The sequence below is a fragment of the Aspergillus heteromorphus genome (genome assembly GCF_003184545.1).
Source record: "Aspergillus heteromorphus CBS 117.55 chromosome Unknown BO70scaffold_27, whole genome shotgun sequence".
NCBI classification, from domain to species: domain Eukaryota; kingdom Fungi; phylum Ascomycota; class Eurotiomycetes; order Eurotiales; family Aspergillaceae; genus Aspergillus; species Aspergillus heteromorphus.
Genome location: NW_020290432.1, coordinates 187842 through 215238, shown reverse-complemented (window position 1 = coordinate 215238; position 27397 = coordinate 187842). Strand labels below are relative to the sequence as shown.

Genomic DNA, 27397 nt, shown 5'->3' with positions numbered 1-27397 from the left:
CTGAATACAATCCCTACGTAAGTGATGTCATGATTCTTGCAGTTAGCTGGCAGGAGATGCATCGCCAGATCCAAAGGGTGCTGAAGCCACCACTGGCAATCGCATATATCGTATTGTTCGGTGTTGGTTGACTCCTGAGCCTCGAAGTTCACTGAGATAAGTTTTCACCGATAAAGACAGAGGTCAAATGCAACGAAACTGAAGACGGGTGATGGCTTAGAACCCAGCATGCACGAGGCTACCCTCGACTACTAGATATTCGGTCTGTTACATTTGCTTGAAGAAGCCGAGTACCGTTCACCCCCTAATTGGGGCTCTTGATCATGATGTATATGATATATCCTATGGGCAGTGGAGGGAGTCGTGTTGAATACTTATCTCAGTAGGTAAGGGTAGAGAACACCAGCATTAAAAATCGGAAAATCATGATCACATTTTTTTTTCGCGCTGAAGCTGGTTTTATTATCGCCGTGACTGTTTCACTTAACTTGAAGTTCGAACTAACAGAAGACTCCAACCAATTTCAAGTCAGACAAGTCAAGTCACGGGACGTTGCTGCTTCAAGGCCTCGCAACTTCCCGATCGGGAATCGGCAACCAACAACACCTCGAGTACGAGTGGGAATGATCTCCTCGATTCTGGTCGCGGCTCAGAACTTCCTTCCCGGCTGTTAGCCAGGATCTCTAATTCCTTCAATCATCTCAGCCACAGCTATCCAGCATAGGAGGCAAATATAGCACTCTCCCACAATATCCAGTAAAAAACCTAGCCGCCCTAGACTTCCCAGCCTACGGCAGCCTATATTTCGCAGACGCGCCGATAGACTCGAGTCTAAAAATCCCTTTTGAACATGGTCAGGGCTTCTGTGTAGGCCCCAATTGCAGTCCAGTCTTTTGGAACCGAAATCCGGGGGAGCTTGAGCTCTACGGTGATGGTGATTCAAGTTCGAATTGCGGTCCTTGTCAGTCTAGGCCCCCAATATTCTACATTTCTAGCAGCAGGTTCTGACGCCGAGAGCAAACATAGTACTACAGGGGAAGACCTCACAGAGTATTGCTCAGGCCTGATATATACGGGTTTTACTCGTCTGCCAAAAGCTTCAGCCATTGATCACAAACTTCATCCTCATCAGGGATCGGTTGACGATCATATCCGTCTATTGAGAACAAGTCAAAAGGTAATTCTCAGGCTAATCGAAGACGCGCGCATTCAAACAGCTGCGACACCAACCCTCCTCCACCCCGACTTCCACAAACGGAATATCCACGTCTCCGCCGAGGATCCAACCATCATAACCGGACTGATTGACCGGCAATCAAGCAGCATTGAGCCTGCGTTTATATACACCAACGAAATTCCCGATTTTGCGGCACTTTTTGAGACCGTCCAGAGGCTCAAATCATGGCTTAGAACCTCAATGAATACAAACTCCGATGGGTGGGTTCCGAGTGAGGTGTTCGGTGCTGCGCAAGAGGCTCATCGGGTGGCGTATGAGGAGTGGATACAGACGGCGAGAGAATCAGAGGCTAGAGGGGGGGGGGGGGGGGGGGTGACTGTGTAACTGGCTAGGTGGCTGTGGAGGGATTGGGCTATGGGGGTTGTGAAGTGGTATGGATGGTTCAGTGAGGTAGTGATAGGGTTTACCAGCTTACTATCCAATCACTCACATCGGAGACTGGCTCAAAGGTATCATACAAACCAACAATTCTTAGACCGTGACACATAAGGAATAAGATAACATCTAATGAGGCTATGGAACAGGGCATACGCTTTTGCTAACTAAAAATCCCTATCAAACAGCATCCTACTGGTCCATGCGTGCCAAAATAGCCTTGCCAGCCCTACTCTCATTGAATCGGCCCAACTCCCCACTAATCCACGAACCGATCTTCGAGACCTCCTCCAGATTAATCCCCGTATGCATCCCCAGACTATGAACAGTATGCACGAGATCCTCCGTGGCAACATTTCCCGTCGCCCCCTTGGAGTACGGACACCCACCCAGCCCACCAACACTACTATCGAAGATGCGGACCCCATGCTCCAACCCCACGATCGTATTCACCAACGCCTGGCCATAGGTATCATGGAAATGCAACGCAAGATCAGTATTGGCAATGCCGGCCGCCTTCAGCGCCTGCAGGAGCTTCATCGTGCGCGGCGCCGTGCCCATCCCCGTCGTATCCGCCACCGACACCTCATCCGCGCCCATCTCCAGCAAGGTCGCGGTGATATCCGCCACCTTGGCGGGTGACACGTCGGGGCCCTCGTACGGACACCCCAACGCCACGGAGACGTAGCCGCGTACGCGGATGTTTTTCGTCTTGGCCAGAGACACGATGGGGCGGATGCGCTCGAGCGATTCCTCGATCGTGCAGTTGGTGTTGGCCTTGGAAAAGGCCTCTGTTGCGGCAGCGAAGAGCGAGATCTCGGTTGTCGTCGGCGATTGCTTAGTCGTATCCTGCTGCCCCACAGAGCCGCTGGCGTCCATGATCTTGATCAGGTTCTCGAGTCCGCGCACGTTAGGCACGAGGTAGTTGTAAGCGATGGTGTTCTGGGACGCCGGCGGGGTTTCGAGGAGGTGTGCGCAGATTTCGGCAGTGCTGGCCATCTATATAGCAAATACAATGTGTTGTCGCGGTTAGTCAATCCGTTGATTGGGATGGTACGAGGACGAGGAGCTTCCTTGGCTGCGAATGAAGCCCGGAGAGATGATGGAGATGGCAACTAGCGTACGTACCTGGGGCACCCATTTCGCAGGCACAAACGAACCCGCCTCAATTGTCGTCAAACCCGTCTTGGCCAGCTTCTCGATCAGCTGGAGCTTCGTCTCGAGCGGAATCAATTTCTTCTCGTTCTGGAGGCCATCTCGGGGCCCGACTTCGACGATCCGGACGTGGTCCGAGTTTAACCGCGCCTCAGTCGCAAGGCGGCGTCTTGCGGGAGCTGCTGTTCGCAAGGCGGAGAACAGGCCCAGCCGGGGTCGGAAGTGCATCATTTCGGGAGATCTGGTGTGGAAGGGAGGTTGAATTGGATGGGATATGAATATGTAGTCGAGAGGAAGGAAGGAGAAAGGAGGAACCAGGCCACGCGATGGCTGGTCGGAGGAAGAAGGGCAGTCGGTAGTGTAGTAGTGATGATGATCGCTGGATGGACTGACTGCGGAATGCGGAGAAGCGACCGAGGCGTGACCCCACCTGACCCGCCGCCGTCTTAGTCAGTCGCCGTAAAATATCCAATCCATCATCCCACTTTCGACTTCAGGAACAAGATCACTCTGCCCCTCGCAGGCTATACACATCCCCTTATCCTCACCATGGCTGAGTCCCCTGCAGACCCCATGCCCACGGGCGCAGGTGCGCCCTTGCGACAGCCCAAGAAGCGCTTCGTCGGACGACGCACAGCAGACGCTCAGGCGCAGAAGGACTCCTCATCCACACCCACCGACGTCGAAACCCCCACCAGTATACAAAAAGGTATGAATGGACTCACACCACACCAAACACCACCACTCTACACACACACACACACACACACACACATCCAACTCAATCCAACATAATCTCAACGCATCATACACCAACAACTAACCCCCAATCCCAACAGCCACCCCGCGCCGCAACCCACGCACCCTCAACCAGGTCCCGCCCGAAATCCTCTCTGACCCCGAAATCCTCGCCGCGATCGAGCTGCTCCCACGAAACTACTCGTTCGAGATCCCCAAAACGATCCACCGGATCCGTTCATCCAACGCGAAACGCATTGCGCTCCAATTCCCGGAAGGCCTACTCATCTTCGCGACGACGATCTCGGACATCCTCACCCAATTCTGCCCGGGCATCGAGACCCTCATCATGGGGGACGTGACATACGGCGCGTGCTGCATCGACGACTACACGGCACGGGCACTGGGATGCGATCTGCTGGTGCACTACGCGCACAGCTGCCTGATCCCGGTCGACGTAACCAAGATCAAGACACTGTACATATTCGTGGACATCAGCATCGACACGACGCACCTCCTCGCGACGCTCGAACGGAACTTCCAGCCCGGGAAGACGATCGCCACGGTCGGCACGATCCAATTCAACGCCACCCTGCACGGACTGAAGCCCGTTCTCGAACGCGCGGGGTTCAAGGTCCTCATCCCCCAGATCACCCCGCTCTCCAAAGGCGAGATCCTAGGCTGCACGTCCCCCACCCTCTCGGAGAAAGAAGTCGACGTGCTCCTCTACCTCGGCGACGGTCGCTTCCATCTCGAATCCGCCATGATCCACAACCCCGCTATCCCCGCCTACCGATACGATCCCTACTCGCGCACGCTGTCCCGCGAGACATACTGTCACGATGAGATGCACACGCTGCGCCGGGATGCCATCAACACCGCCAAGTCGGCGAAGAAGTGGGGGATCATTCTGGGGTCGTTGGGACGGCAGGGCAACCCGAATACCATGGCCATGATTGAGAGGCATCTGGATGAACGCGGCATTCCCTTTGTCAATCTGCTGCTGAGTGAGATTTTTCCCGGCAAGTTGGCCTCCATGGCCGATGTCGAGTGTTGGGTGCAGATTGCTTGTCCGCGGCTGAGTATTGATTGGGGGTATGCGTTCTCCAGGCCGCTGTTGACGCCGTATGAGGCGTTGATTGCGCTGGGGGTAAGGGATGGGTGGGACGAGGAGAATGGGGGCGTGTATCCGATGGACTTCTATGCGAAGGATGGGCTCGGGAGGACGAAGCCTCAGGTTCTTGCTACTTGAACTTGAGTCGGTTCCGATGAGAAGATGGGGAGGTGGCGACTGAGATCAGGTCAGGCCAGGCCTTGTAATGATGTCAAGTGATTTTGCATGATGCATATGACTATAGAGATTTATTTTTTTTATTGTTTATATCTTATATCTTATATCTTATATACCAGCTGCCGCGGGGGGACTGGGTGATGAAAAAAAAAGTTTATGATCATGAAATGTCAGGACACTGATTCCAAAATTCATGCAAGGTTATCTATTTTCCTTTTGGTAATCATACATCAATGGAGTTTTAAATCATCACAGCAGTAGGTCATGATCCCTTGACTTCGTCCGCACTGTCCGTGTTCAGGTCACTGGCACTTCCTCGTCGGAGCGAGAGGATGCTTTTGCTGGCCAGCTCGTCGGCTGTTCGCTCCGCCGCCCGCCATCTCGTCACGGCTTGTTCGACATCCTCGAACATCTCCAGTGTGTCTTTGATGATGCCGCCCTCGTCGGGCTCGGGGACCAGCGTGCTCTCCCGGGACCCGCCGTCGCTGGTCATGGGGAACGCCGGCCCGAAGCCACGTTGAGGGATGGGATTGAACATCACAGCATTGGCGAACATGCGGATCAACTCCTTCTCAAGCTGCGCGGAGTTGACAACGCCCTTGGGAGGGATGACATCCTCCGTCTTTTGCAGCATGAGGACAGCGTTCTTGGAAGGTGTCCCTACACCAGGAGCGGGCGACTCCCCATCTGCGACTGGGGTGTTCGCGGCTTCGGTAGCGGCAGCCACAGCCCGGCTGCCTTGGTGGATCAGCGACTTGATGGACTTCAGATCCTGCGGTCGGTAGATCAGATCCCGATATCCGGGGGCATCCCGCTCCGTCAAAGGCTTGGTGAAAATCGACGCATGCTTGTGTGTGGTCACATCGTTCATGATCGGAGCTCCGGTTCTAGGGAAGTTGCGTGCGCATAGCACGTACGGTGTCGACAAGTTGGGATCAAGGCGACTGAGCTGAGTGAACTCCGATTGAGCGGGTTCGACTTCCATGCTCTCGCTAGGGGCGCGTTTGCGTTTAGGCCGCCCTCTGCCAGGACGACTGACGGACGGACGTTCGGGTTCGGCAGCCTCCGAGACACCAGCCGGGGTACTGGGCACTTCCCGCTTGATCTTTGCCGTGGAATCTTCGTCCCGAGACAGAACGGATCTCCCTCGACTTCTCGACGAAGCCGTGCTTCTATCACGGTCCTTACCAGCCGACAGCGTCGCTTTTTCAGCTTTCCTTTTTGTCCCCTTGCTCTCTGAGTCGCCAGTTGGCAGGCTTTGTTCCGTGCTAGCTCCAGCGCCCTTGCCATCAGTCCGGCGTTTTCGACGGGGAGGTTCGGGTTCTTCTGGCGTGGCTTCACGGGAACCCATCAACGAGGGCGCCTTCTCACTAATCGGACTGATCTCCTCGGGGCGTGGCCGATCGGGGGAGCGAGGCGAATCGGGAATCAACAACCGAGGGGTCTTCTTCCACGGCGTAAGAGAACCGCTGGTGTCAATCGAAGGCCGAGGAGGCCGCGAACTTGGTGGCCGTGAATAGATTGACGCTTGAGCAGGGTTGATCGGCGTCTGGAACGGAGGTCTTGGTATGGTAGGAAGTGGTGTTTGGGCAGCCGCAGGCACAGGAGCCGGCGTTGACGGAGCCGGCGTTGGCCGGAGGCCTTGAGGTCCCTTCTTGGTCTCGAAGGTTGGAGTAGGTGGAGGGAAAGGAGATTGAACCGGCCGCGCAGCAGGAGCAATGTTTGTAGGTTCGGGTTTTGGTTTCGGAAGCGTGGAGGATGGTTGGGGTGTTTGCGGAGGTTGATTCAATGACCATTGCTGGAAACTGGGTTGCGGCGGGAGACGCGGAGGTGCCGGGCTAGGGGTTGCGACTGATGGCACATCCTTACCAACAGGCTTGGCGGCTGGGGTCTGTTGTTTTAGGGCCGGAGGAACGGGGACATTGACGTTTGGTGGAACTGGCGCAGGCTTGACAGCAGGAGCGCGCGTAACACCAGGTGTACGTGGCGCCGCAGCGGGCGGTGGTATTTGCGGTGGAACAAATGGCACGTTCACTGCTCCTTGGTTCACAGGAGGATTTCGAGGTGCAATAGCCGGTGGCGTAGGCACTGGGAAGACCTTTCCGTTCGGGGGTTGTGGCTGCTGAGGCGGCCGGCCGGTCGCCTTCTGGGGCGTAGACTGAGGCCGAGGCAACGGCTGCGGCGGTTGCTGAGGCTGCTGAGGCAGTGGTTGAATCTTCTTCGTCTGCTCCTTCGGTGGTTGTCCGACGGGCTGCACGACGGGCTGCACGGGCTTCACGGACGGTACGGGCGGCGCAGGCTGTGCGGGCAAAGGCTGAGGTTCTTGTGGTGGGAGTATGACAGGCTGCGCCGGTGGCTTGCTTGCATCCGAGTCCTTGCGCTGCGGTTCCAGCAGAGGCGGCTTCACACCCGTTCTCGGCGCCGGTGTCGCGACAGGCTTGGGTTCTGCATGAGGTTGGTGGACAGGCTTCTCCTCTTTGACGTCCAACGCCATTGGCTCTGGCGCAGGTTCTTGCTTCGCCGGGGCAATCGGCTGCGGCGGTGCAGGCTTGACTGGGGGCACCGGAGGTGCTTCCTGTTCTTCCCGCTGTAGCCGTTCGATTTCCTCCCTAATCTCGCTGTATCTGGTCTCCTCGTTCCTAATCTCCCTCGTCATCAAATCCTTATACCTCGCGTACAAATGCGACACCAAGCCCGGTACAATGCTGGTATGGCTTAGTCCCTTGTCCGTCAGCCCTTCCGGCCGGGGACTGCTGATCTTGCGCTTCTTCGGGTTGTTCGCACCAGGGCTCTCTGCATGGTGGCCATTCGGACCTAGCGACGGGGCGGCATCCAGGCCATCGCGTATCAGTGTCGTGTAAAGGTCCTCCAACGCTTCGGGGCTGAGCCTCCCCGCATCGTAGGCGTCATGCTGGCGCACGAACGGATTGTTGCGGAGAACGTCGGAGATGGACAGGAAGTTGGCGGGGCGCGCATCTAAGGCGGCAAGGGACTGGAAGAAGAGGAGAGATTCAAAGGGAGTGTAGGCCGATAGAGGAGGCATCCCCCATTGCCCGTCTACACGGCCACTGGGGGGGAAAGGTTTGGGAATGGGGGCCACGGTGGGAGGAGTCGCTGGAAGGTGGTCGGCACGGCGAGATCAGTCGGAAGGCAGAAAGGCTCGTCGTACTACTGTTGTTATTGTTGTTGTTGCTGCGGCGGCGGCGGCGAGGAGGGAGCTGGTAACACCGACGGGTGATTGATTGATTGATCGATTGATTGACACCTGAACGCCCAGGCCACAAAACGCGAGAGGGAAAGTCGGGGTGGCGGGACAGACCATCCGCGCAGAAAAATGAAGGGAGGCTGAAGAAGAAAAAAGAGGGATCGCGGACGGCAGGACGCGACCGTGTCAAGTTGGAGAAGCCGGGGCAGAAAAGGGCGATAAAATTGGGGTTACGTACAGAGGGACGGGGTAAGGGAGCAAAGAAGGATGAAAAGGATGGGTAACCCGACCGGCTGGGATGGATGAACGGGGGTGGATGGGATGGGGGATGGGGGATGGGGATGGGGATGAGCTGGAGGGTCGCATCACTTTCTGGTGTCGCTTTCAGTTCAGGTCCCCAGGGGGGGGGGAAAGGGAAACTTCCCTCTTCCCTCCGGGAGCCCAGTCGCCGCGCGGGAGTCACGTGCGCGCCCGGAATGTCCGGTTCAAGGCTGAGGACCATCCGCGCCAGCAAACACTCCCTCCTCTCTCTCCTACAAAGTATGCGAATCAGCGCTTTAATGGCAATTAAACGCACCAACTTGGATCTGAAAGATAATCAATCAAATTGACAACCACGCTAGCAGCCACCCGAGATTGCGATAATTTCCACATTAATATTACCTTGCACCAGCACCTTGAACCCTGCTTCTACTCGCATCAGGTTGGACATCCTTCGTCCACCACAGCTCTGGTTATCTACCTGTCCCTGAAGCGGATCTCGCATCTCTCTTGGTGGACATTGCCAAGAAATAAACCACCACTACCAACCCTAACTATGACGTGTAGGAGGAACTGTGTCAGCATGTTGTGTCGAACAAGCCCCTGGTTGGCAGAGCATCTACGGCGCCATGAGGGCCCGGGAACGAGCTCCCAATCAGACGTCACATGGCCTAAATAATGACCAGGATGGAGGGCTATAGGATAGTCAAATATATCACAGTCAAGAATAATATCCGTCAGATCTCGCAATAACACTATGAAGTCATCTCAGGGTCATCTCGCTATTTCCTGAACTGTCAGTCAGGGTCAAGCGTCATAGCACACCTAGCGCCGGACTGGAGATGCTAGCGCCGGCTCAGTCTCACACCCGGGCCATGGTGGCCGGATGAAGCCCTAAGAATAATATCGGGCGAGTTGGATATGCTGGTAAATCTTAACTTATGTCTTCACTCACGGTTTCCCATTTTTCGTTAGGGTTTCTCCTCATTGTATTAATACATATGCGAGGGGTGCAAATACTACATTTTTTTTACTAATATATATAGCGTGGAACTATAAGTGGCTATCAAAATAGATCACCCGGTAAGTTAGCATGGATATCCTCAAACTAATCATATAACTTGATTGCCAAGCAAAGATAGTAAATATGTACAGAAGGAGACGAACACTAAATACTTACCTGTCATGTCCCTTACAGTCTTCAAAATTATTTAGTCCCATAAATCATTGTGCTAATCCCACGTAATAATCCGCCGGTTATATGATTGATATGCTTAGAGTTAGATGAACTTTGACATTTCCACCACAGATCCAAACCCCACAGCTTTAACTGATCCTCTGATATCTCTGGTACTATACCCTACAGCTATCCTACCAGCAGCACGCACTAGACACCTTCTAAATCCACCCCTCTTCAACCCTCCTACCTATATAATAACCTCTCAGACAAAGCACCCTACAATTCTTTCTTGTCCTTCTTCCAAGCTTATCTCTGAGGCATCAATATCTGGCAGTAGGCAGGTAAATATCTTGACTCTGGATCCTCCGACTCCACATCTCAGATAACTCTATCCCGGATAGGGTGTCGTGTATCTATATACTTTGAATTAACCCGCGCCTCGATTTCAGAAAAGAGTTTAGATATGTCGGTCGGTGTTTACGGCTATGTCCGCCGAAAGTCCGCACATTAATATTGGGTTAGGGTGGTTTGGGACGGAGATCGCCGGTCAGACTGGCTAGTACTAGTGTTGTTGTGGGTGTTTTGGGGGATTTAGTGTGGGGTCCGCTTCGGTGAGGCGGGTCGGGGAGGGGTTGGTTTTGCCGAGGGGAAGGGAGGGTGAGGATGAAGGGGAGAAGGGGATGAGGTGAGGTGAGGAGGAGAGCGTTGGGTGGTTTGGTCATCGGTTCTTGCCTGGGTTGAAGGTGTGGGTGGTACTCCGTACTATGTATGGGATTATAAGTAGGAAGGATACGGGAATTTTACAGGATGAGGTCATATTTCTTAGAATGTATGCAGTCATGCAATGGTTAAATTTGCTTCATATATACTTATGTTGCTTTTTAAACGCTCAAGTGGTACTCCGCAGTTACAGCACAGCTCTGGAGCCCACGCATTACTTCGAACAATCGAATCACCCTTCGACTCCTCCCTACAAGTGCTCTTTGAACCACTGAACAGCCTGCAGGAAAGCACTTTCCTTGGCGTACTGCACAGTACGTTTCTCGGGGTTACCACGAACCGAAAAGCCATGCTCAACACCACTGTACAGGTTGATCTGGTACGGGAAGCCCAGATCCTTGAGAATAACCTCGGATTCGTGACGCTTCTCGGTGGGGAAGATCGCATCAACCTCAGCCGCCGAGATAGACAGGGGGCCCTTGATGGCCTTCAGCTCTTCCGCCGTGACGAAGGACGGGTGAGCGGTGTATCCGGCGTCAATCTTGCCCTGTTCGGGGTGCAAGTGACGGACGACGTACTTGCCGCCGAAGCAGTAGCCGACGGCGCCGATTTTCTGGTGATATATATGTTAGAGTCTGTGGTTTTGGGAGAGAGGGGTGGGAGACGCTCACCTTGACACCGTACTTGCTCCTCATCTCGGTAATGCAGGCCTCGATGATAGGGTCGACGTCGGCGGGCAGGTGACCCTTCTTTTCCTTGTGGTACTCTCCCCGGAGCCAGGCTTGGAGGTCAAAGCCGGCGGGACGGTTGAGGGGGATGGCATCGCCGTCGAAGAGGTCGGGCATCATGACAAAGTAGCCATTGGCGGCGAATTGGTCGGCAATGAGCTGGGCGTTGATGAAGCGGTGGCCAATGACGTCTGTGATGCTATACAAGTCCGGTTAGGATCGGGGGTCGACCATGGCGAGTGGCGTGGACCTACATCAGGATACCGTGCTCAGTGGACTTATCGGCGGGGTAGTTTGTGTAGATCTCGAAATCGTTGAGCGTGGAATAGCTGCCCGTGGCTTCTCCCTCGTGCTTGACGCCCTGGTAGCAGCAACTTCTGGGGGGGTGAGAGGTCATGATGGCGGTCACAAGGTTGGGGACTTTAAGGAGGAGATGCGACTGTAGATCTGGCAATTGAGAGAATCGGGGTGATGGCGAAGAGTTCAGTGCATGGGAGAGGAAGGGGGAAGCCGAGCTTATAAGGGCGGGGGTCGGAGATGGCGGGGCACCCGATGCCGTCGGAGCTAATCCGTTATTTCCGATGCCTCCATTCGCCGAGTCAATCGGATAAGCACTAGTTTAGTGCACTCGGCCGTTTGTTTGTTTCCCTTCGGTTTAAGGTGTCTCTTCGACATACGCAGGGTCGTTTATCCCGAGATGTAAGTGGGGACCGGGACGGGCTGGATGCATGGTATCCGTGCCGTGGCGGCGTCGCCGGCGGTGTCGAGCTGGTTGGATAAACAATTGAAGACAGGAGTCCTACAGCAGCAAAGAAATGAGGCCGTAGGACTGTTGCATTGGTGGGGTCTTGGTGGTGGCTAGCTAGAATGAAGAGAGAGGAAGAGGACGCCGTGGAGCAAGTCACTGCAGGCGCTAACCTCAGGCAGCAACCGCTGACAGATCACTCTATATATTTTTAACAACAATTTGAAGAGACAGTAATAGCAACTTAAAAGATGTTGACTGTAACTCAAAGAGGTATTGATAGCAAGTTGAAGAGATATTAATCAAACATGAAAATATTGAAAGTGCGTTGCAGAACATCATTTCAAATTAGTACATTAATAGAAAATAGTAATTCGAGCAATAAGAGCATATAACTTTCATATTGCAGCCAAGCAGAGCAACAAATATACTTAATTTTAGATCTCACATGTTAAAGACCGCATAACTGCGGCACTTGGTTGGCATCAGTGGGTAGGTCATGATCTATAGCATAGAAGAGTAAAGACCATGCAGCCCCCTGCCTGCTGCAGCTCACAGTTCATGGCCTTGTCTTGGTATGGCACCCTTTCCTCTTTGCACCAAGCGGCAGTGAAGGACCAGCAGTGAATGACGGTGTCCACCCCCACCCTAGAAAACCACCCATCTTCTCACATACAGGAGCGAGCAGGCACTTCCCAGCAACCTCTCAGTTGCCTGATCAAAGACCCTGCAGAGGTATCTCCGGCTGATGATCTGACCTGATCTGGAAGGCTTTGCAATCTCTGATCAAGCACCAACCTTGACGCGAAATCGCGGCCAGTAAGTATCCCTCGACGCGTTTTAAAAGCGAAGAGCAACAGCTGACGCGTCTGAAGCGCGCGAGAAGGAACAAGATGAGCAAGACGGAGGAGTCTCTCCCGCTTCCAGGCGTGGGACTGACGCAGGGGTTCCAGCTCCCCGACCAGACCGAATGGAATGGACACGTGCTTCCTGTCGAGTTCCCGCAGCTTGACTCGCTCCCCCGAGATCTGCTACTCCAGGGATTCGACAACTACGAGAACTGGCGGTTCATGGTCGAGTCCGTCGTGAAAGCCCACAACATGCCTCAGTTGCTCAACATGTTCATCGTCAGACCCACCGCGGGCTCTCAGCACTATGGACGCTGGGCCGTGAACTCGTCCCGCCTTGCTGGATGGCTCTTGCTTCAGATCGACAAGGATTTCCTTGAACGTCATCGTATTCGCGAGCATGCGCAGTTGTACGCGGATGACACCTTCGAGTGCATTCGCAAGGCAATGCAGCGTGAAGGCGTCTTGAGAAAGCGTACGGAGATCATCCGCCTCATGACCATGTCCAGAGGACACTATGATGAGCTCTCCCAGTACGTGCGTGCTTTCGAAGAGGTCGTTCACGTTACGGACCGTCTTGACTGTGGAATCACGCCTTTCGCTGCTGCGACCATGCTCCTCCACGAGGTTCGTCATGAGTTTGGCAATTGGGTCGCAGCGATGTCGCTGAGAATTGGTTACGACGAGGACAACGTCTATTCCATGAGTGATTTCGTGGCTTTGTGTGACGATGTCTGTTCCTTGAGTCAGCGTCTTGATAGCTAGGCTGTTGCTCATACGGGTGCTATCATCGAGGAGTGCTTGGAGGACAAGAGAATCCAGACGACAGAATTTGGACAAGTGAAGTGAGAGCCCAACGGAGTCTCCTTCCAGTTGCTGCTTTCTAACATTCTCAGAACAGTTAAGCCCTCGATCGGGTCTGTGTTATGCCTTGAAGTAGCATAGATCGGGTGAAACTTGGCTTGATATTATCGTTCAAGATACCAGGTCCAAGAGGGTAAGAAAAAAAAAACCTTGACTACAGCGCGGAACGGGCATGTCGAGAAACGGGGGTATCTGGAATCCTGGGTTTGATGAATTTGTTATTATGCAGGCACCACTTGGATGTTATGTACCAGTTGGTCTTACCCAATGTTGGGTGTCGTGCTAGATGCTGAAGGTCACGTATTGAGTATGCTTACGAGATAGCCAATCGATCCCCGTTGATACCCGCTGAAATGTGTACAAGCTCGAGTGGCAGCGCTGACTGACAAGCCAGCCCTGGGTTGGCGTTTAACCCTGGCCCTTCTTTGTTTGCTTTTGCCCAGAGCGGGGTAAATAGATAGATAGAGTCTTGGTGCCGCCATGACAGCGCAAGCCCAGCCTGGGTCGAGCCCATTTGGCTTCGTCTGCGGTCCTAAAACAGTATTTAATTTTAGTATTGCCTCGCAGGGCTCCCATCTTACTTGATATCCAACGGAGTACGAAACACCCTCATCTGAATAATTCACACCAGCATGGCACAGCCTCAGCAAACAGTTCTCATCACCGGATGCAGTGACGATGGCATTGGCTATGGTCTCGCCTTGGCCTTCCAACAACGAGGCTACCATGTCTTCGCCACGGCGCGTAACACAGACAAGATGTCCAAGCTCAAGGATCTCCCGAGCGTCACTCTGCTTGCGCTCGATGTCACGGAGAAGTCCCAAATCGGTGCTGCCGTTGACGCGGTCAGGAGCCACACTGGCGGCACACTCGACTATCTGATTAACAATGCCGCACGCAATCACTTCATGCCCATCCTGGACGAAGACCTAGACAGGACTCGAGCCTTGTATGAGACCAACGTTTGGGGCCCCGTGGCAGTGACTCAGGCCTTTGCGCCACTTTTGATTCCGGCAAAGGGTACTTTGGTTTTCATCACCTCCATTTCGGGGTATCTTAACGTCCCGTATATGGGTTAGTAAACCGGGCCTTGGTTACTGGGTGTCTCTCTACTCCGCTGATACGGTAACAAGGAACGTACGCGGCATCGAAGCGATCTATTGAGATCATCGCAGAGACCCTTCGTCTGGAACTGGCGCCTTTCGGCGTGGGTGTCTTGTCGGTGGTGACTGGCGCGGTGAAGACAATGGGGCAGACCTACTTCGGAGATTTCAGGCTCCCAGAGAATTCTCTCTATAAGTCCATCGAGGAAATCGTTGCTGCGATGGCCCGTGGTGAAGATGGCGTGGAGAGAATGGAGCTGATGACCTACTCAAACGAGGTGGTCTCTAGAATCATTCAAGGCGCGACAGGAAAGGTTTGGTATGGTTGCCACGCCGAGTCGACTCGGCACGGGACCAGCCATCTTCCGACTTCGGTTCTGGTGAGCTGAGTTTGGAGTCCATGTTCTGGGCTGTTGAATAACTACGGATATCAGACTAACAAATCTGGGTTTAGGATGCCGGGGCGGTCAAAGGTACGGGGCTGGACAGGATGTAGGTAGGAGAATGGAGTGGGTGGGACAAAGGAGGTCACATATTGTGCCATCCATCCCACTTGATCGGTCCCGATTCGAGGGCCCAAACCTGTTCTGGATGAGTGACAGCGTGTTGGTTACACATTACCCAGCCCCCGTCCGAGCTCCATGAACGGATGAAAGGATACGGAGTAATTGGGGGCGATTTCCAGCCGGGAGTTTGCCTGTGGACAAAGCTGTTGGAGGCTTAGACTACCTATTTAGAGCTTCTGCAGTGCTCAGCTCCATAAGTCGATAGATACGGAGTACTCCGTACATAGGTAGTCCAGGAAACCGGAATGGCTGAGCTCACATTAGACATGGGCTCCGCTTCACTTTTACTTCGAGATTCTTTTCTTAGAAGAAAAAAGAAGCAAATATAAGGAGGAAACCAGAAAGGCTACGGCGCGTACTCCGTACAGTTGCATGGAGCAGCCACTGCCGCGATGATGTGCATAACGCCGATGGGCTAACGGCATGGTCGAGTCGTCTTTATTATATTGCTTCTGCCGAAGACGGTGTCTACTGAGATCTCTGGCTTTCATTTATTGATGGTTCTCGCCAATGGCGGCTTTTGTGTCATTGCCTCGAAGAGCATCTGGAAGTGAGATATCAACAGTCCGTGATCACCGGCATGATCACCATTGACACATGCCCAGGAACAGCAAAGGCGACGGAATGTTATTGATGCCCTAACGGTCCGGGAAGCGCTCCATGGATATGCCCTCCCAATAATACAGACGCAGGAGGAAATTGTAGTGGAGCAGAGCGGAACTCGTAAAAGGGGTAGGCTAACGATTGAGATGCGTGAGCCATGAAGGCTTGAAGTGGACGGAAGGATAGGCAGGATAAATTAATAACGGCAAATCCAGCCTATGGAAGGCAAGCAATGCAACCGCGGGCGGACTCTATAAGTTAAATGAATAGCCGGATGTTCTGTAGAATTGCAGCGAATAGGGTGGGTGGATGGCAATGCTGTGAGGAGGGTGAGGATGTTTCAGGGATTTGATGTGACGGGACAGCCACTCTCGGTGGCAATAGAGCGGGCCGAAGTGGCAGTAAGCTAAGCAAAGCAGGTGGGGGCTGACCTCACGTGACGGGCAGGAGCCTCTCGGAGTCGCAGGCTCAGTAGTGTGAGTCTCGGTCAGGGGCACGGCTCCATCGCCAACCACTCCGGAACGACTAGTGACGGGGAGGAGCTGCGCTATTTGCCCTCCCGGGATGGAACATCTTACCTAAATGGTCGGCATCCTGGGCTAGTCCCTCAGCCATGCGATCCCCCCCCCTCCCCCTCCCCCCTTCTGCCTCCTCCTCATCCTTCCTCCCTCCTCACCCTCTTTTGGTTGTTGTATCGTACTGCCTTGTCCTACCTATGATACACACTCATACTTCACATTGCTCTTAGCACCATAGAAATTAATCCACGGACTTTGCTGCAAGCCTGCAACTCATCTCGCTCCCCCCCCTCCATCCAGCCATCGTCATCCCCCGCCGATCGTGCAGCCCCTGTCATTACTATCCATCCCCATCGGACTCGATAACTCAAAAGTGGTCCCTCCCTCCCTGGCCGATACCCAGTAGTGTGCGACAGACACCTGCCTGCCAGCCATCGGCGATTCCTGCCTGCCTGCCCCCCCTTTCTCATACTTCCTTAGATTCCCAGCCTGGCCTTGGTCTCCGTCGTCATAGCTTCTATAATTTCTGGAACCCGTCGGTGATTTTTGTACCTCAACTCACCTATTGTACTCATCATACCCAAGGCGCAAGGTCCACCCCGTCCGTCCGTGCTATCATATCCACTTAATAACCCCCTGTTCCGTTCTCGACGCGCGCGCTTCCAATCCGCCTCCCTCCACGTCTTGAACCTCATTTCGCACTCTCCTTTTTCTCATTCCTCCCCCATCTTCAGCCCTTCTCCCACCCCTTCCCTCCACCTACCTCATCTCGCCACCCATCTCCTACCACAAGCGATTCTCAAGCATCCACGAGCAAGATGTCGGACATGGACCAAGAATGGAAACCCAGCGGTCGGCCACAGTCGTTCGTGCTCCCGCTTTGCGACCCCTCTGGTCTCAGAATGTTGGCGTTGACCAAGACATGGCAGGACCATGGCACAGGCCTTCTCGTCTGCGCTGGATAGCGCCTTTTCGCTCGACTCCGATGTCAATCATCTCTCACAGACCATCGATCAAAAGTAGGTTCCACCTGACGGGTGCCGCTGCCCGGACTTCCTCGACTCCCACGGCGGGAATGCCTGAGCTGACGCGCCGGTGCGCTATAGGAGACACCAGATGATGATCCAGAATCGCGAGTTGGAACAGCTCCAGGCCAAGATCCGGGAGGCTGAGGAACGCCTCAAATCCCGACAGTCCATCGCCGGACCGCCACGTGAAAACCGCTTCTACGGGTCATCAGGTGAGATGCCGTCCTACCACTCTCGCTCTGGTCATGCGTGCCCCTAACAGCTCCCTCGAAATTCTTTAGCATCCACTTCCGCGTCGACGTCCCCCACAGATACAGCAGGTCAATACTCGAGCGGCGACGAACAACATAGGCGGGGTCAGGGTCGCAACTCATGACTGCACACCACGGGCCAGGGTTGGCTAACATCAGCATATAATCTGGGTCACGGTTTGGGATGGGAGATTTCACTGGATTCGACTTCACTGCTATTCTTTTCTATATATCCTCACACGGCGAGCAGGTCTGGAGAAATCGGTTCTGTTGGCTTGTTTTCCCGGTCATGGTCTTCCCCCGCCGCATCGATGCCGGTCTGGTATCCGGTGGAGAGACCATGTCGGCTCGGCTCTCCTGTCGTTCCTCCTCTGTCTGGCGTACTGGATGGCGCATCTGGCCGCATCCAAGCATGTGCGATCCCGCAGGCCAGGAGCGACAGCGGGGCATTCCCCGTCAGTTGTGGCGTTTCATATTGCTATCGTCTATGTAGTCAATATTTGGGCATTTATTTGGTTTTGGACTTTTTGTCGTTCCTGGGTGAAATCTAGAGAAAGAGAAAGAGAAAAATGGCCACGTAACGCGGTAGGTAACATATTAGGGTCTAGTCGTGGGCGGAGGGACCGGATTCGTCCTCTATTTTTAGCCCCATGCGTTGCACGGCATTTTGCGACAGAAACGCGTTGACTTGCAGTTGGAATGAAAATCGATCAGTGGATAGGCACATAGCTTTATCGACGGGGACGATATCTTGTGTGGGGTGATCTGGGGTAAACGCAGTCGATTAATATCGAGCGATCGATCCATCGATAGCGACTCGCGACGAGCCCGGAGGCTCACTTACCACCTTGCCTTCAACTCAAATCCCCCTTGCCCTCGCACTGTTCACTTCCTGCTCTTTTCTGTGCGCTATTCCCCAGTCCCGGGTATAACTATCTTATCTTGGTTTAGTTATCAGAGATGGATTCGAAGATTAGAAGCGTCGCGGGCAATCAGTTGTCCAACGCCTGGCTGGGTGGGTAGCTTGAACTATGGCAATTGAGCATTTGTTAGCGGTTGGGTTCAGTAAGTAGTTCTATTCTCATGCTGGGTGCCTGTAGCACATCTCTGGAAATGTTTTACCTGTGGCTGGTACCCAAAGACATAGATAGTACGTTAGCAGAAAGTCTCACCAAAGGTTTGCATTCGGTCAGGCATAGGTAACTACGCTATCTAAGTAGTCCCTTCCCATAGCAGCACCCCCATGCCATCCATTGGATATTCAGTATTTTATTATCACATTATCTGCAGCGCATCGCGTCATGTCTGTCTGAGATGCTAGCCGGAAATGGCGATTCCGGACTTACCTGACCATACAGTACTGCGTAAGTAGTACTGAGGGTTGCACAGGCTGGTGCACCACTAGGCCGGTGTCTGAGAGCGAACGGGCATCAACCAACATGTACTCGATACATAATGGTATTCTGCTGCTCTGCGATACGGTGCCTACTACCTACTACCTTACGTATATGAGCGCCCCTGTTAGAGAAAAGCTAATTGCAGCGCAAAAGCGAACGAGGAGGGATGATGTCAGAGCGCCCCCCGCGACCTTGGAAAGGCCGACGAATCCCCAGGAAATAAGCGCCCGAGCGGCGGTCCAGACCCGCGGGTTACTACTATTACATATACTATTATTATCAGGTAGCAGCAGTACCAGGAAATGAAAGTAAGATAAGAGAGAGAGAGAGCTCTGAGCTGTCCGGCCTGGCCTGCAGGAGCTGTCCTGTCTATGTCGGCCAGACGTACGTCCCTGAGCTCCCGTCGGTTCCCTGTTTCCCTGGCTGCCCCTCTTCGTCCTCCTCGTTGCCTTCCTCCCCTCCCTCCCCTCTCTCCCCTCTTCCCTCTTAAACCCGTTCCCCGACCCTTTTTCTTTCTTCTCCGCATCTCTTCTCCTCTCGTGGTAGGCACCCCCGTACAGCCAGCCCCATCCCCCCACCATGGTCCTCATCGACAAGCACGTCTACGAATCCAAAGAGGAGCTCCGCCTGAAGGAAGACAAGGAACGCACCCGCTACTGGAAAAAATGGGGTCCCTACGTCGCAGAGAGACAATGGGCCACCGGTATGTTCTGCCTTCGTGCTTGGGAGGCAATGGGACTGACGGATGACCTCATTTTCCCACCCCCGCAGTTCGGGAGGATTACTCGTAAGTCTTCCCAGCCAGGATCACCAGGATCGGAACTGGAGACCCATATGGACAATCACTAAACCTGTACCTTAGAGAGAATGGAGACGCCTGGAGCTGTAAGTCCCTCCTCCCTCCGCCCTCTTCACAGGCTTGCCGCGCGCCCCACGGCTGACCATCGCGCGCCTAGACTTCTCTCATGATCATGCGCGGTCCAGGACCTATCGCTGGGGTGAGGATGGAATTGCCGGTGTCTCGGATACCCATAACCTGCAGAATATTGCTTTTGCTTTTTGGAATGAGAAAGAGTACGTTCTTCTCGATCTCCCCGGGGCGATCCCGATTACACTACACTAGCTTACCAGGCAATAGCGGGTTCCTCAAGGAACGCCTGTTTGGGCTATCCAATCCTCAGGGAAATCACGGTGAAAGTGTCAAGGAGGCTCATTTCCATGTGGACAATACCCCGACGGTAAGTTTCCGAGTTGGCGAGAAGGGGCAGAGACCACAGATTGTCTGACTGTGTCACGCCTTTAGCATTCCTACATGAAATACCTCTACAAGTATCCCCAGAAGGAGTTCCCTTACAAGGAGCTTGTCGATGAGAATGCTAAGCGTGGGAGACTGGAGCGTGAGCACCAGATCCTCGATACTGGGATCTTCAATGAGAACCGGTACTGGGATATCTTCATTGAGACGGCAAAGGAGGAAGATGACGAGGAGGAGCTTATATTCCGGGTCATCGCCTACAATCGAGGACCCGAACCGGCCAACTTGCACATCATCCCTCATGTATGGTTTCGTAATACCTGGGGGTTCGGCCAAGATGATAAGAACGAGAAGCCCTCGATTGAGAAGGTCAGTGATATGATTGCCAAGACCTCGCACCACAAGCTGGGGCAGCGGTATGTACGATTCTCTCCCTCGCCGCCGGTTGGTGATAGCGAGGAGGATGTCTACCCCAAGATGATGTTCACTGAGAACGAAACAAACAACGAGTTCCTGTGGAAGACCAAGAATGACCAGCCGTACGTGAAGGATGCCTTCCATCGCCTCATTGTCGATGGAGAGAAGGATGCAATCAATCCTGACAACAAAGGTACTAAGTTTGCTGCCTGGTATGCCTTCAATGAAGGCAGTGGTGTTCCCCCTGGTGAATGTGCTGTTGTGCGTTTCAGGCTGTCCCGAAAGGTCGAGGACGCTATTGACGAAGAGGTACTGGACAACGTCATTGACGATCGCAGAGTTGAGGCAGACGACTTCTACTACCATATCAGCCCTCTACCTATGAGCGAGGACCTGCGGAATATCCAACGCCAGGCATTTGCCGGGATGATGTGGACCAAGCAGTTCTATCACTTCGTCTGGGACAAGTGGTCAAACGGCGACCCTGGCATGATGCCACCTCCTCCGGGAAGGAAGCATGTTCGGAACCAACAGTGGAAACACCTGTACATGGAAGACATTCTTTCGATGCCTGATTCATGGGAATACCCGTTTTTCTGCGCGTGGGATACCGCTTTCCATTGCATCCCGCTGGCGATGATCGACCCTGAATTTGCGAAGAAGCAGCTGGACCTCCTCACTCGAGAGTGGTATATGCATCCCAACGGGCAGCTCTCCGCCTATGAGTGGAACTTTGGCGATGTGAATCCTCCGGTACACGCATGGGCCACATTCAGAACCTTCAAGATTGAACGGAAGATGTATGGCCGACAGGATCTCGACTTCCTGGAGCGGGTTTTCCAGAAGCTGCTGATCAACTTTACCTGGTGGGTCAACCGTAAGGATTCCGACGGCAAGAATGTCTTCGAAGGTGGATTCTTGGGGCTGGACAACATCGGACTGTTCAACCGATCCGAGCCTCTCCCTACCGGAGGAGTCCTGGAACAAGCTGATAGTACAGGCTGGATGGCCTTCTACTGCCTGTGCATGCTAAACATTGCGCTTGAGCTGGCTAAGCACCGACGGATTTATGAAGACAGTAAGCATCCCCATCAGCGATATATTTTCCCGCTAACCGATGTGTAGTTGCATCGAAATTCTTTGAGCATTTCATTCTGATCAGCGATGCCATGACTTTCAAGTCCGGAGGCCAGGAGACTTCTCTCTGGAACGAGGAGGATGGGTATGCGAGCCTTTTAGTCAGAAAGTAAATGACTAACTTCCGTCAGATTCTACTACGATGCCATCTCCTATGGCGAACCTTGGACGCAGCAGCTCCCTGTGCGATCCCTAGTTGGTCTGATCCCGCTGTATGCGGTACTGACGCTCGAACCCGAGTTGATCAACAAGTTCCCGTCCTTCAAGAAACGACTGGAGTGGTTCGTGGAAAACAAGCAAGATGTAGCCGAGCGTAACATTGCCAGCATGAAGCATCGCGGTAAGGACGAGCGGCTACTTCTCTCACTCGTGAGCAAGGACCGTCTGGAGAAGATCCTGAAGAGAATGCTGGACGAGACCGAATTCTTGTCCGAACATGGTATCCGTTCCATGTCCAAGTACCACGAGGACCACCCGTACTCGATGGAAGTCAACGGGCAGATGTTCCGAGTCAACTACGTCTCTGGGGAATCTGACAGTGCTCTTTTCGGAGGCAACAGCAACTGGCGCGGACCGGTGTGGCTGTGCGTCAACTTCCTGCTCGTCGAGTCCCTACTGCGGTTCTACATGTTCTATGGCGATTCATTCCAGGTCGAGTGTCCCACCGGCTCCGGAGAGTACATGCATCTAGGACACATTGCGGAGGAAATCCAGCACCGACTGCAACACCTGTTCGCGCGCAATGACGAGGGCCGTCGCGCCGTCCACGACGGATCCGATCTACTTGACTTCGACGAGCACTGGAAAGACTACATGTGGTTCCACGAGTACTTCGACGGAGACACCGGCCGGGGTCTCGGAGCATCCCACCAGTGCGGATGGACCGGGCTAGTCGCCAAAATCATCCATGATACAGGGTAAGCCATTGATCTCATACCCATTCCAAACACCACTCACTAACATCACAACCCCTCAGAATCAACTGCCGTCTCCCCCACACCCCCCGCTCCCCCCACGCCGCCGCATCCCACTACTTCGATGACAGTTACAGTCGCTCTGCCCGCTCCCGCGGCGGCAGCCGTCGTCCCAGCATGCTCCGTCGTTCCTCCACCAGCCGGTCGATCGGCAGCCGCAGCGACTTCGAGTCCGCCTGGGGTGGACGCTCCACGCCTGGACCGGAGTCGGCCTTGGACGATGACGAGAAGGACAGAGACGAGGAGCCCGATGAGGACGAGGAGCACGTGTCCCAGTACATATCGAGTCAGTTGCAGCGCGTCGCTAGCCATGCGTCGATGGCGGCATACGAGGATGAGTTTGAGGCCCAGGCAGATCATATCCCTAATGGGCATCATTGATTCAAGGTTAGAGTAGACAGTTCGTGTTCATAGAGCTGGTTGAGCAGACGGATAGTTGGGATGAGAGAATGGGTGGGAGTGTGGTAAGAGGCATCGGATGATGTGGTGATGTGGTGGATGGCGAGAGGGGAGGTAGATATAAGGTCTAGATCATGTTCGCATTTCTTCTTTTCATCCATGCTTGAGAGAGATGGATTGGTATAAAGTATAAAGCAGTATTACGGGCTTATTTACATACTACCTACCTACCTCGTACTTACTCTGTTGTCGCGGTTCCAGGAATTATCATTGTTTGTCTGTCTGTCTGTCTGATACAGTAACTTGGGTGTGCATGCATGCATTCATCGTGGGAAGAAGATACTCTTCACTTGCACACACCTAGGAGAGTACCTAGCTAGGTAACTAGGTACTTACTGGAGTACCTATGTACCTATGTACCTATGTACCTATAAATGTACTACCCACCACCTACTATATACTATACAGTGGGTACTGGGAATATGCCCAAATAGGATATGCAATATACTTACTTACTCCCTCATCCGATACCGGACAAGCCCGAACACACCCACCCCTACCTACCCTACTGAATGAACACATTAGGTCTTCCCCAAATTAACCCATCCCATCCCTTTCCTTCCATCATGTACATCCCCATCCCTAGAAGCCATATCTCTCCATCTCCATCTCCATCTCCATCAACAATTACATCTACATCTACATCTACATTTACACGAAAACGTAATCTCCACCCTATCACCCGAATAACCACAATCTTGTCTCTAAACTAGAGCCTAAACCAGCAACCTAGCCCAGCAACCCACAGGCAAAACAGGACACGGATGTGATGGTGTGGTGTGGTATGGGGTGGAAGGATCGATCGAACAATGCAAGAATGCAATTCAATCGGATAAGAATACAAAGACAAGAGAGAAAAAAAAGTCGAGTATTGAGATAGAGATAGAGATGGAGATAGAGATAGAGATATAACAACGGGAATCCAGTTAAGATGTTAAGATGTTATGCTGCTATGTTGCGGATGGTTATGGAAAAGGGTGAAAGGTAAGAAGATAATTTACAAAGCGTCGGTGAGGGCCTTGTTCAGCTTGGCGATCTTGGACGAGACGCTGAGGTCGATGGTGCGGTCGCCGATTTCGACGACGAGGCCGCCGACGAGTTCGGGGTTGACCTGGATTTTTTTTTTTGTATTAATAAGGTGGTTGTTTGCTTGAGAGGGGGAGAGAATGGGGACGTACCTTGGTGACGACCTTGAGCTTCTTGCCCTGGCTGTACTCGGACTTGGAGACGGCGCGCTCGAGACGGTTGATGGTCTTGGTGTCGAGTTCCTGGATTATTGAACATTCTTGTCAGAAATCACTTTCTTGAATCGTTTTCTCTCTCTCTCTCTCTCTCTCTCTCTCACTCTTCCCTATAACAAATTTCCCCAGACAGAAAAAGCCGTTGGAAAAGGCAAGGGGAATAAATACCTGAGCACTGGTAATGTTCAACTCAATCTCACCGCGGTGAGCACCCATGAGGGTAGCGAACTTCTCGCAGACGCCCTCCAGCAGACCGAGACGGTTGTTCTCGGCGAGCGTGTTGAGGAAGTTCTTGAGGATGTCACCCTTGTCGGCGCCGGCGACCTTCTGCAGCTCCTGGACGATCTGCTGCTTGTCGGCGGCAGTGAGCGTCGGGGCGGACAGGATGGCGAGCAGCTTGCGGTCGGCCTTGAAGGTCTGGCCGAGGGTGGCCAGAGCCTTGGACACCTGGTCCAGGTTGGCGGACTTGGCGGACGCGGTGTACTATATCAAATCAAATGGATGGAGTGGTTAGTGATGGGATCAATTTGCATGATGGGGTTGGGGTGAGGTCTGTTTCTGGCGTTTCGGGTATTGGTTGGCGTTGCTGCTTTTTTTTGTCCTTTCTTTGTTTCTTTGGCTTTTTGTTTTCTATGTATATCTCTCTTTCCACCTCTTTTCCAGCCATTCTTCCGGAATTGTTGAGCAGCGCCCTGTTGCCAGCTCACAGCGCTGCACACCAACCAACCAACCAACACCTAGATATGTAATAGGATGGATGGGTATATAGACAAGTCGCATACCAGGGCAGTAGCATAGGTGCCGTCCACACCGAACAGGGAGACAGGAGGCTTGACGTCCTGGGCCGGGGTGGCATAGGTCCTCAGACCGTTGAGGGCGGCAGTGCGAGGCACGGAGAACTGCTGGGCGGAGGCACGGAGGCCGGCGCGGGCGACGCGAACGGAGAACATGGTGTCGAATTGAGACGGAGGGACCTCGAGGGGACAGGAGGAGGAGAGATTGAGACGGGGGGACGTCGGGGGGGGGTTGGTGGAGGGTGTCTGATCGAGCAGCAACGGGCTGGTTGGATGGAGGTTGCTGCTTGCTGCGAACCCGCCAACTTCTGCGACCCGGCTAGCGGTCACGTGAGATCCCGCACACGCCGGGTTTTCGGCTATCCGCAGTCGTACACCACCACTACGGTCTGTCTGTATTCCGTACACCACTACTTCAGTTCTCAAGAAAGAAAGAAAGATCATTCATTCATTCATGCAGATAATGCGACCAATTCCCAGTCACGTCACATCCTACTCAACGCCGGTCTGCCTCTACGCGTGAAATGTGTGCCCGCATCAATGCCAATACCCGAACGCCGTCCTCTCGCTGCCGCTGCCGCTGCTGCTAGCCTGCCCTTCCTTCCAGCCGACGCATGCGAAAAAGAAAACAACCCATTAATCGCTGCGCAGCATACTATCCACCAGATCGCCCAACGGACCCCAGAAATCCTTCCCACTGGCCAGGCGGTGCTCGTCGATAAACAACACGTAGTGTTTGAAGCTGGTGTTCAGATGGGGCTCCAGACCCAGGTGCACCACCACGGGGTAGTGGTGGCAGTAAATGTGCGCGTACACGCGGTACATCCGCTTGAAGATCTGGCGCACCAGACTCGGGAAAACCTTGGGGAACGGGACGCCTGGGGTGCAAAGTATGTCACGTTAGCAACTCCGCGTATTGTACTCGTAGTTGAGAGGAGGATCGCGTAGCTCGGAGGATGGACACATACCAAGTCGGCTGGGGAAGATCTGTTCGTTGTCAACGCTGCTTTGCACCCAGGCCATCAGGTGTTCGATGTACTCCGGGGCTGACATCTTCGTCGGTCGCTTGAAGTTCTCCGAGTCTTGCCAGAGATACTCGAACCTAGGCGGTGCGGTCAGTTGGAGTGAGTTGTCGGGCGCACCCGGGGGGGAGGTATCCTACTCATCGGTCGCCTTCATTTCCGGACATGACTGGGGCGAGCAGAACTCTGTGATCGCGCCATACAGCAGGTTTATTTGGTTGTAGAAGTCGACGACTGTGGCGCGTGCACCGCTCCCATTAGTATCTGTATCGGTGTCGCAACATAACACGTCCGCGCGACGTACCATTGACTGCGAGCCACTCGTTCAGATCCTCGCCTTCGGGGAGCTTGACAGCCTTGCGCAAGCTTCCGCTGCCCAGGGTCGCCTCGGCGAACTGTCGTAGTTGGTAGCTGGTGGTGCCCTTGGCTGCCGACCGCGGTTTGAAGGGAGCCCGGGTCCGAGCATTGCTAGGAGGGGTCAGTCCAACGGGATCCTGTTTCAGCGCGCGCACTACCGGCGACAGGTACGACGGGGGCTCGGAGAGAGGGGCACGGGACGTGTGGATGGTGCTGTAGCGGACAGAGGGGGAGATGGAGATGGGGAGGGGGATGGGGATGGCTGAGGGTGGCGGGGCACCACCACCCGACGCGGCGGGCACAGCAGAGGAAAGGGTGGGAACAGACATGGTGGTGATGAAGGACGCCATCTCCTTCCGGGGATTCCCTTCTCTTCAGTCTCGCGTCAGTCGAAGACAAGCCACACACAGGAGCTTGTGCGGCGTGCTGATCTCAACGAGGCGTTGCGTGGTGGTGTTCAGGGAGAATGCGCCTAGTACATGCCGATGCGAGACACGCTCGGCGTTCGTCAGCCGGGGGGATTGTCCGAATCGTGGGCAGTGGTGGTTGTCTGACTTACCCTTGTCTGATATAAATCGCAAATTCACTGCGAGAATGCCACGCGCCGCGAACAACAGAGTCGAAGAGTCGGGGGAAGAGCGGAGCAGAGCCTGGGGATGGGAGAGAAGAGCGAAGGAGGGGGCGAATAATCTTAATATCAGCGGCGATCGAGCCGCTCGGATGAGAACCGATCAGACGCAGCGACGACAACAGCACCTCTCACGGCGCACTGCAGGCAGCCCCCGGGGAAAACACACCAGCCGGCCGAACAACACGACACGATCTATATCGAAAGTCCAGCGTCGTGCTTCTCCACGCTGCCAACCCCCCCAGCGGACCCAGGGAACCTCCCCAAGCCCGGATCCATGGATGCTGCAACGTCCAGAGT

General features: G+C 54.0%; 11 protein-coding genes across 11 annotated transcripts; 6 read left to right on the top strand and 5 right to left on the bottom strand.

Annotated features, from left to right (window-relative positions):
* Nucleotides 1-756: 756 nt before the first annotated feature.
* On the top strand, nt 757-1561 carry BO70DRAFT_414391 (uncharacterized protein; the record flags this gene model as incomplete). The annotated part of the gene is made up of 2 exons (XM_025547350.1): nt 757-961; nt 1035-1561. Coding segments are annotated over 2 exons (732 nt in total), but the record flags the coding sequence as incomplete, so codon positions are not given.
* A 226-nt stretch (nt 1562-1787) lies between these two features.
* On the bottom strand, nt 1788-3136 carry BO70DRAFT_321028 (hydroxymethylglutaryl-CoA lyase). Its single transcript, XM_025540500.1, has 2 exons — nt 2741-3136; nt 1788-2611 (listed from the first exon to the last, which is right to left on the bottom strand). The coding sequence occupies exons 1-2, from the start codon at nt 2996-2998 to the stop codon at nt 1805-1807; spliced, it is 1065 nt and encodes a 354-aa protein (XP_025396268.1). The 5' UTR covers nt 2999-3136; the 3' UTR covers nt 1788-1804.
* A 134-nt stretch (nt 3137-3270) lies between these two features.
* On the top strand, nt 3271-4952 carry dph1 (2-(3-amino-3-carboxypropyl)histidine synthase). Its single transcript, XM_025543972.1, has 2 exons — nt 3271-3476; nt 3607-4952. Exons 1-2 carry the CDS (start codon nt 3317-3319, stop codon nt 4755-4757), a joined length of 1311 nt encoding a protein of 436 aa, XP_025396267.1. The 5' UTR covers nt 3271-3316; the 3' UTR covers nt 4758-4952.
* A 16-nt stretch (nt 4953-4968) lies between these two features.
* On the bottom strand, nt 4969-8324 carry BO70DRAFT_365078 (uncharacterized protein). The gene has a single exon (XM_025543971.1). The coding sequence runs from the start codon at nt 7837-7839 to the stop codon at nt 5059-5061; it is 2781 nt and encodes a 926-aa protein (XP_025396266.1). The 5' UTR covers nt 7840-8324; the 3' UTR covers nt 4969-5058.
* A 1940-nt stretch (nt 8325-10264) lies between these two features.
* On the bottom strand, nt 10265-11292 carry BO70DRAFT_365077 (alpha/beta-hydrolase). The gene is made up of 3 exons (XM_025543970.1): nt 11145-11292; nt 10834-11089; nt 10265-10775 (listed from the first exon to the last, which is right to left on the bottom strand). Exons 1-3 carry the CDS (start codon nt 11285-11287, stop codon nt 10413-10415), a joined length of 762 nt encoding a protein of 253 aa, XP_025396265.1. The 5' UTR covers nt 11288-11292; the 3' UTR covers nt 10265-10412.
* A 1236-nt stretch (nt 11293-12528) lies between these two features.
* BO70DRAFT_381995 (uncharacterized protein) lies at nt 12529-13470 on the top strand (the record flags this gene model as incomplete). Its single annotated transcript, XM_025545508.1, has 1 exon — nt 12529-13470. One exon carries the CDS (start codon nt 12529-12531, stop codon nt 13246-13248), a length of 720 nt encoding a protein of 239 aa, XP_025396264.1. The 3' UTR covers nt 13249-13470.
* A 473-nt stretch (nt 13471-13943) lies between these two features.
* Nucleotides 13944-15257, top strand: BO70DRAFT_365076 (putative hydroxybutyrate dehydrogenase). The gene is made up of 3 exons (XM_025543969.1): nt 13944-14421; nt 14481-14830; nt 14905-15257. The coding sequence occupies exons 1-3, from the start codon at nt 13980-13982 to the stop codon at nt 14944-14946; spliced, it is 834 nt and encodes a 277-aa protein (XP_025396263.1). The 5' UTR covers nt 13944-13979; the 3' UTR covers nt 14947-15257.
* Nucleotides 15258-17128: 1871 nt separating this feature from the next.
* BO70DRAFT_365073 (uncharacterized protein) lies at nt 17129-17701 on the top strand. The gene is made up of 2 exons (XM_025543968.1): nt 17129-17541; nt 17615-17701. Exon 1 carries the CDS (start codon nt 17254-17256, stop codon nt 17422-17424), a length of 171 nt encoding a protein of 56 aa, XP_025396262.1. The 5' UTR covers nt 17129-17253; the 3' UTR covers nt 17425-17541; nt 17615-17701.
* Nucleotides 17702-19174: 1473 nt separating this feature from the next.
* On the top strand, nt 19175-23433 carry BO70DRAFT_381993 (uncharacterized protein). The gene is made up of 9 exons (XM_025545507.1): nt 19175-19516; nt 19585-19600; nt 19676-19698; nt 19770-19887; nt 19952-20051; nt 20117-21563; nt 21611-21707; nt 21754-22539; nt 22599-23433. Exons 1-9 carry the CDS (start codon nt 19393-19395, stop codon nt 22975-22977), a joined length of 3090 nt encoding a protein of 1029 aa, XP_025396261.1. The 5' UTR covers nt 19175-19392; the 3' UTR covers nt 22978-23433.
* Nucleotides 23434-23769: 336 nt separating this feature from the next.
* On the bottom strand, nt 23770-25346 carry BO70DRAFT_365069 (F1F0 ATP synthase subunit 5). Its single transcript, XM_025543967.1, has 4 exons — nt 25079-25346; nt 24465-24779; nt 24234-24323; nt 23770-24166 (listed from the first exon to the last, which is right to left on the bottom strand). The coding sequence occupies exons 1-4, from the start codon at nt 25244-25246 to the stop codon at nt 24053-24055; spliced, it is 687 nt and encodes a 228-aa protein (XP_025396260.1). The 5' UTR covers nt 25247-25346; the 3' UTR covers nt 23770-24052.
* A 182-nt stretch (nt 25347-25528) lies between these two features.
* Nucleotides 25529-27175, bottom strand: BO70DRAFT_365068 (Mob1/phocein family protein). The gene is made up of 6 exons (XM_025543966.1): nt 27029-27175; nt 26797-26941; nt 26417-26580; nt 26253-26346; nt 26059-26192; nt 25529-25968 (listed from the first exon to the last, which is right to left on the bottom strand). Exons 2-6 carry the CDS (start codon nt 26817-26819, stop codon nt 25727-25729), a joined length of 657 nt encoding a protein of 218 aa, XP_025396259.1. The 5' UTR covers nt 26820-26941; nt 27029-27175; the 3' UTR covers nt 25529-25726.
* Between the last annotated feature and the right edge of the window lie 222 nt (nt 27176-27397).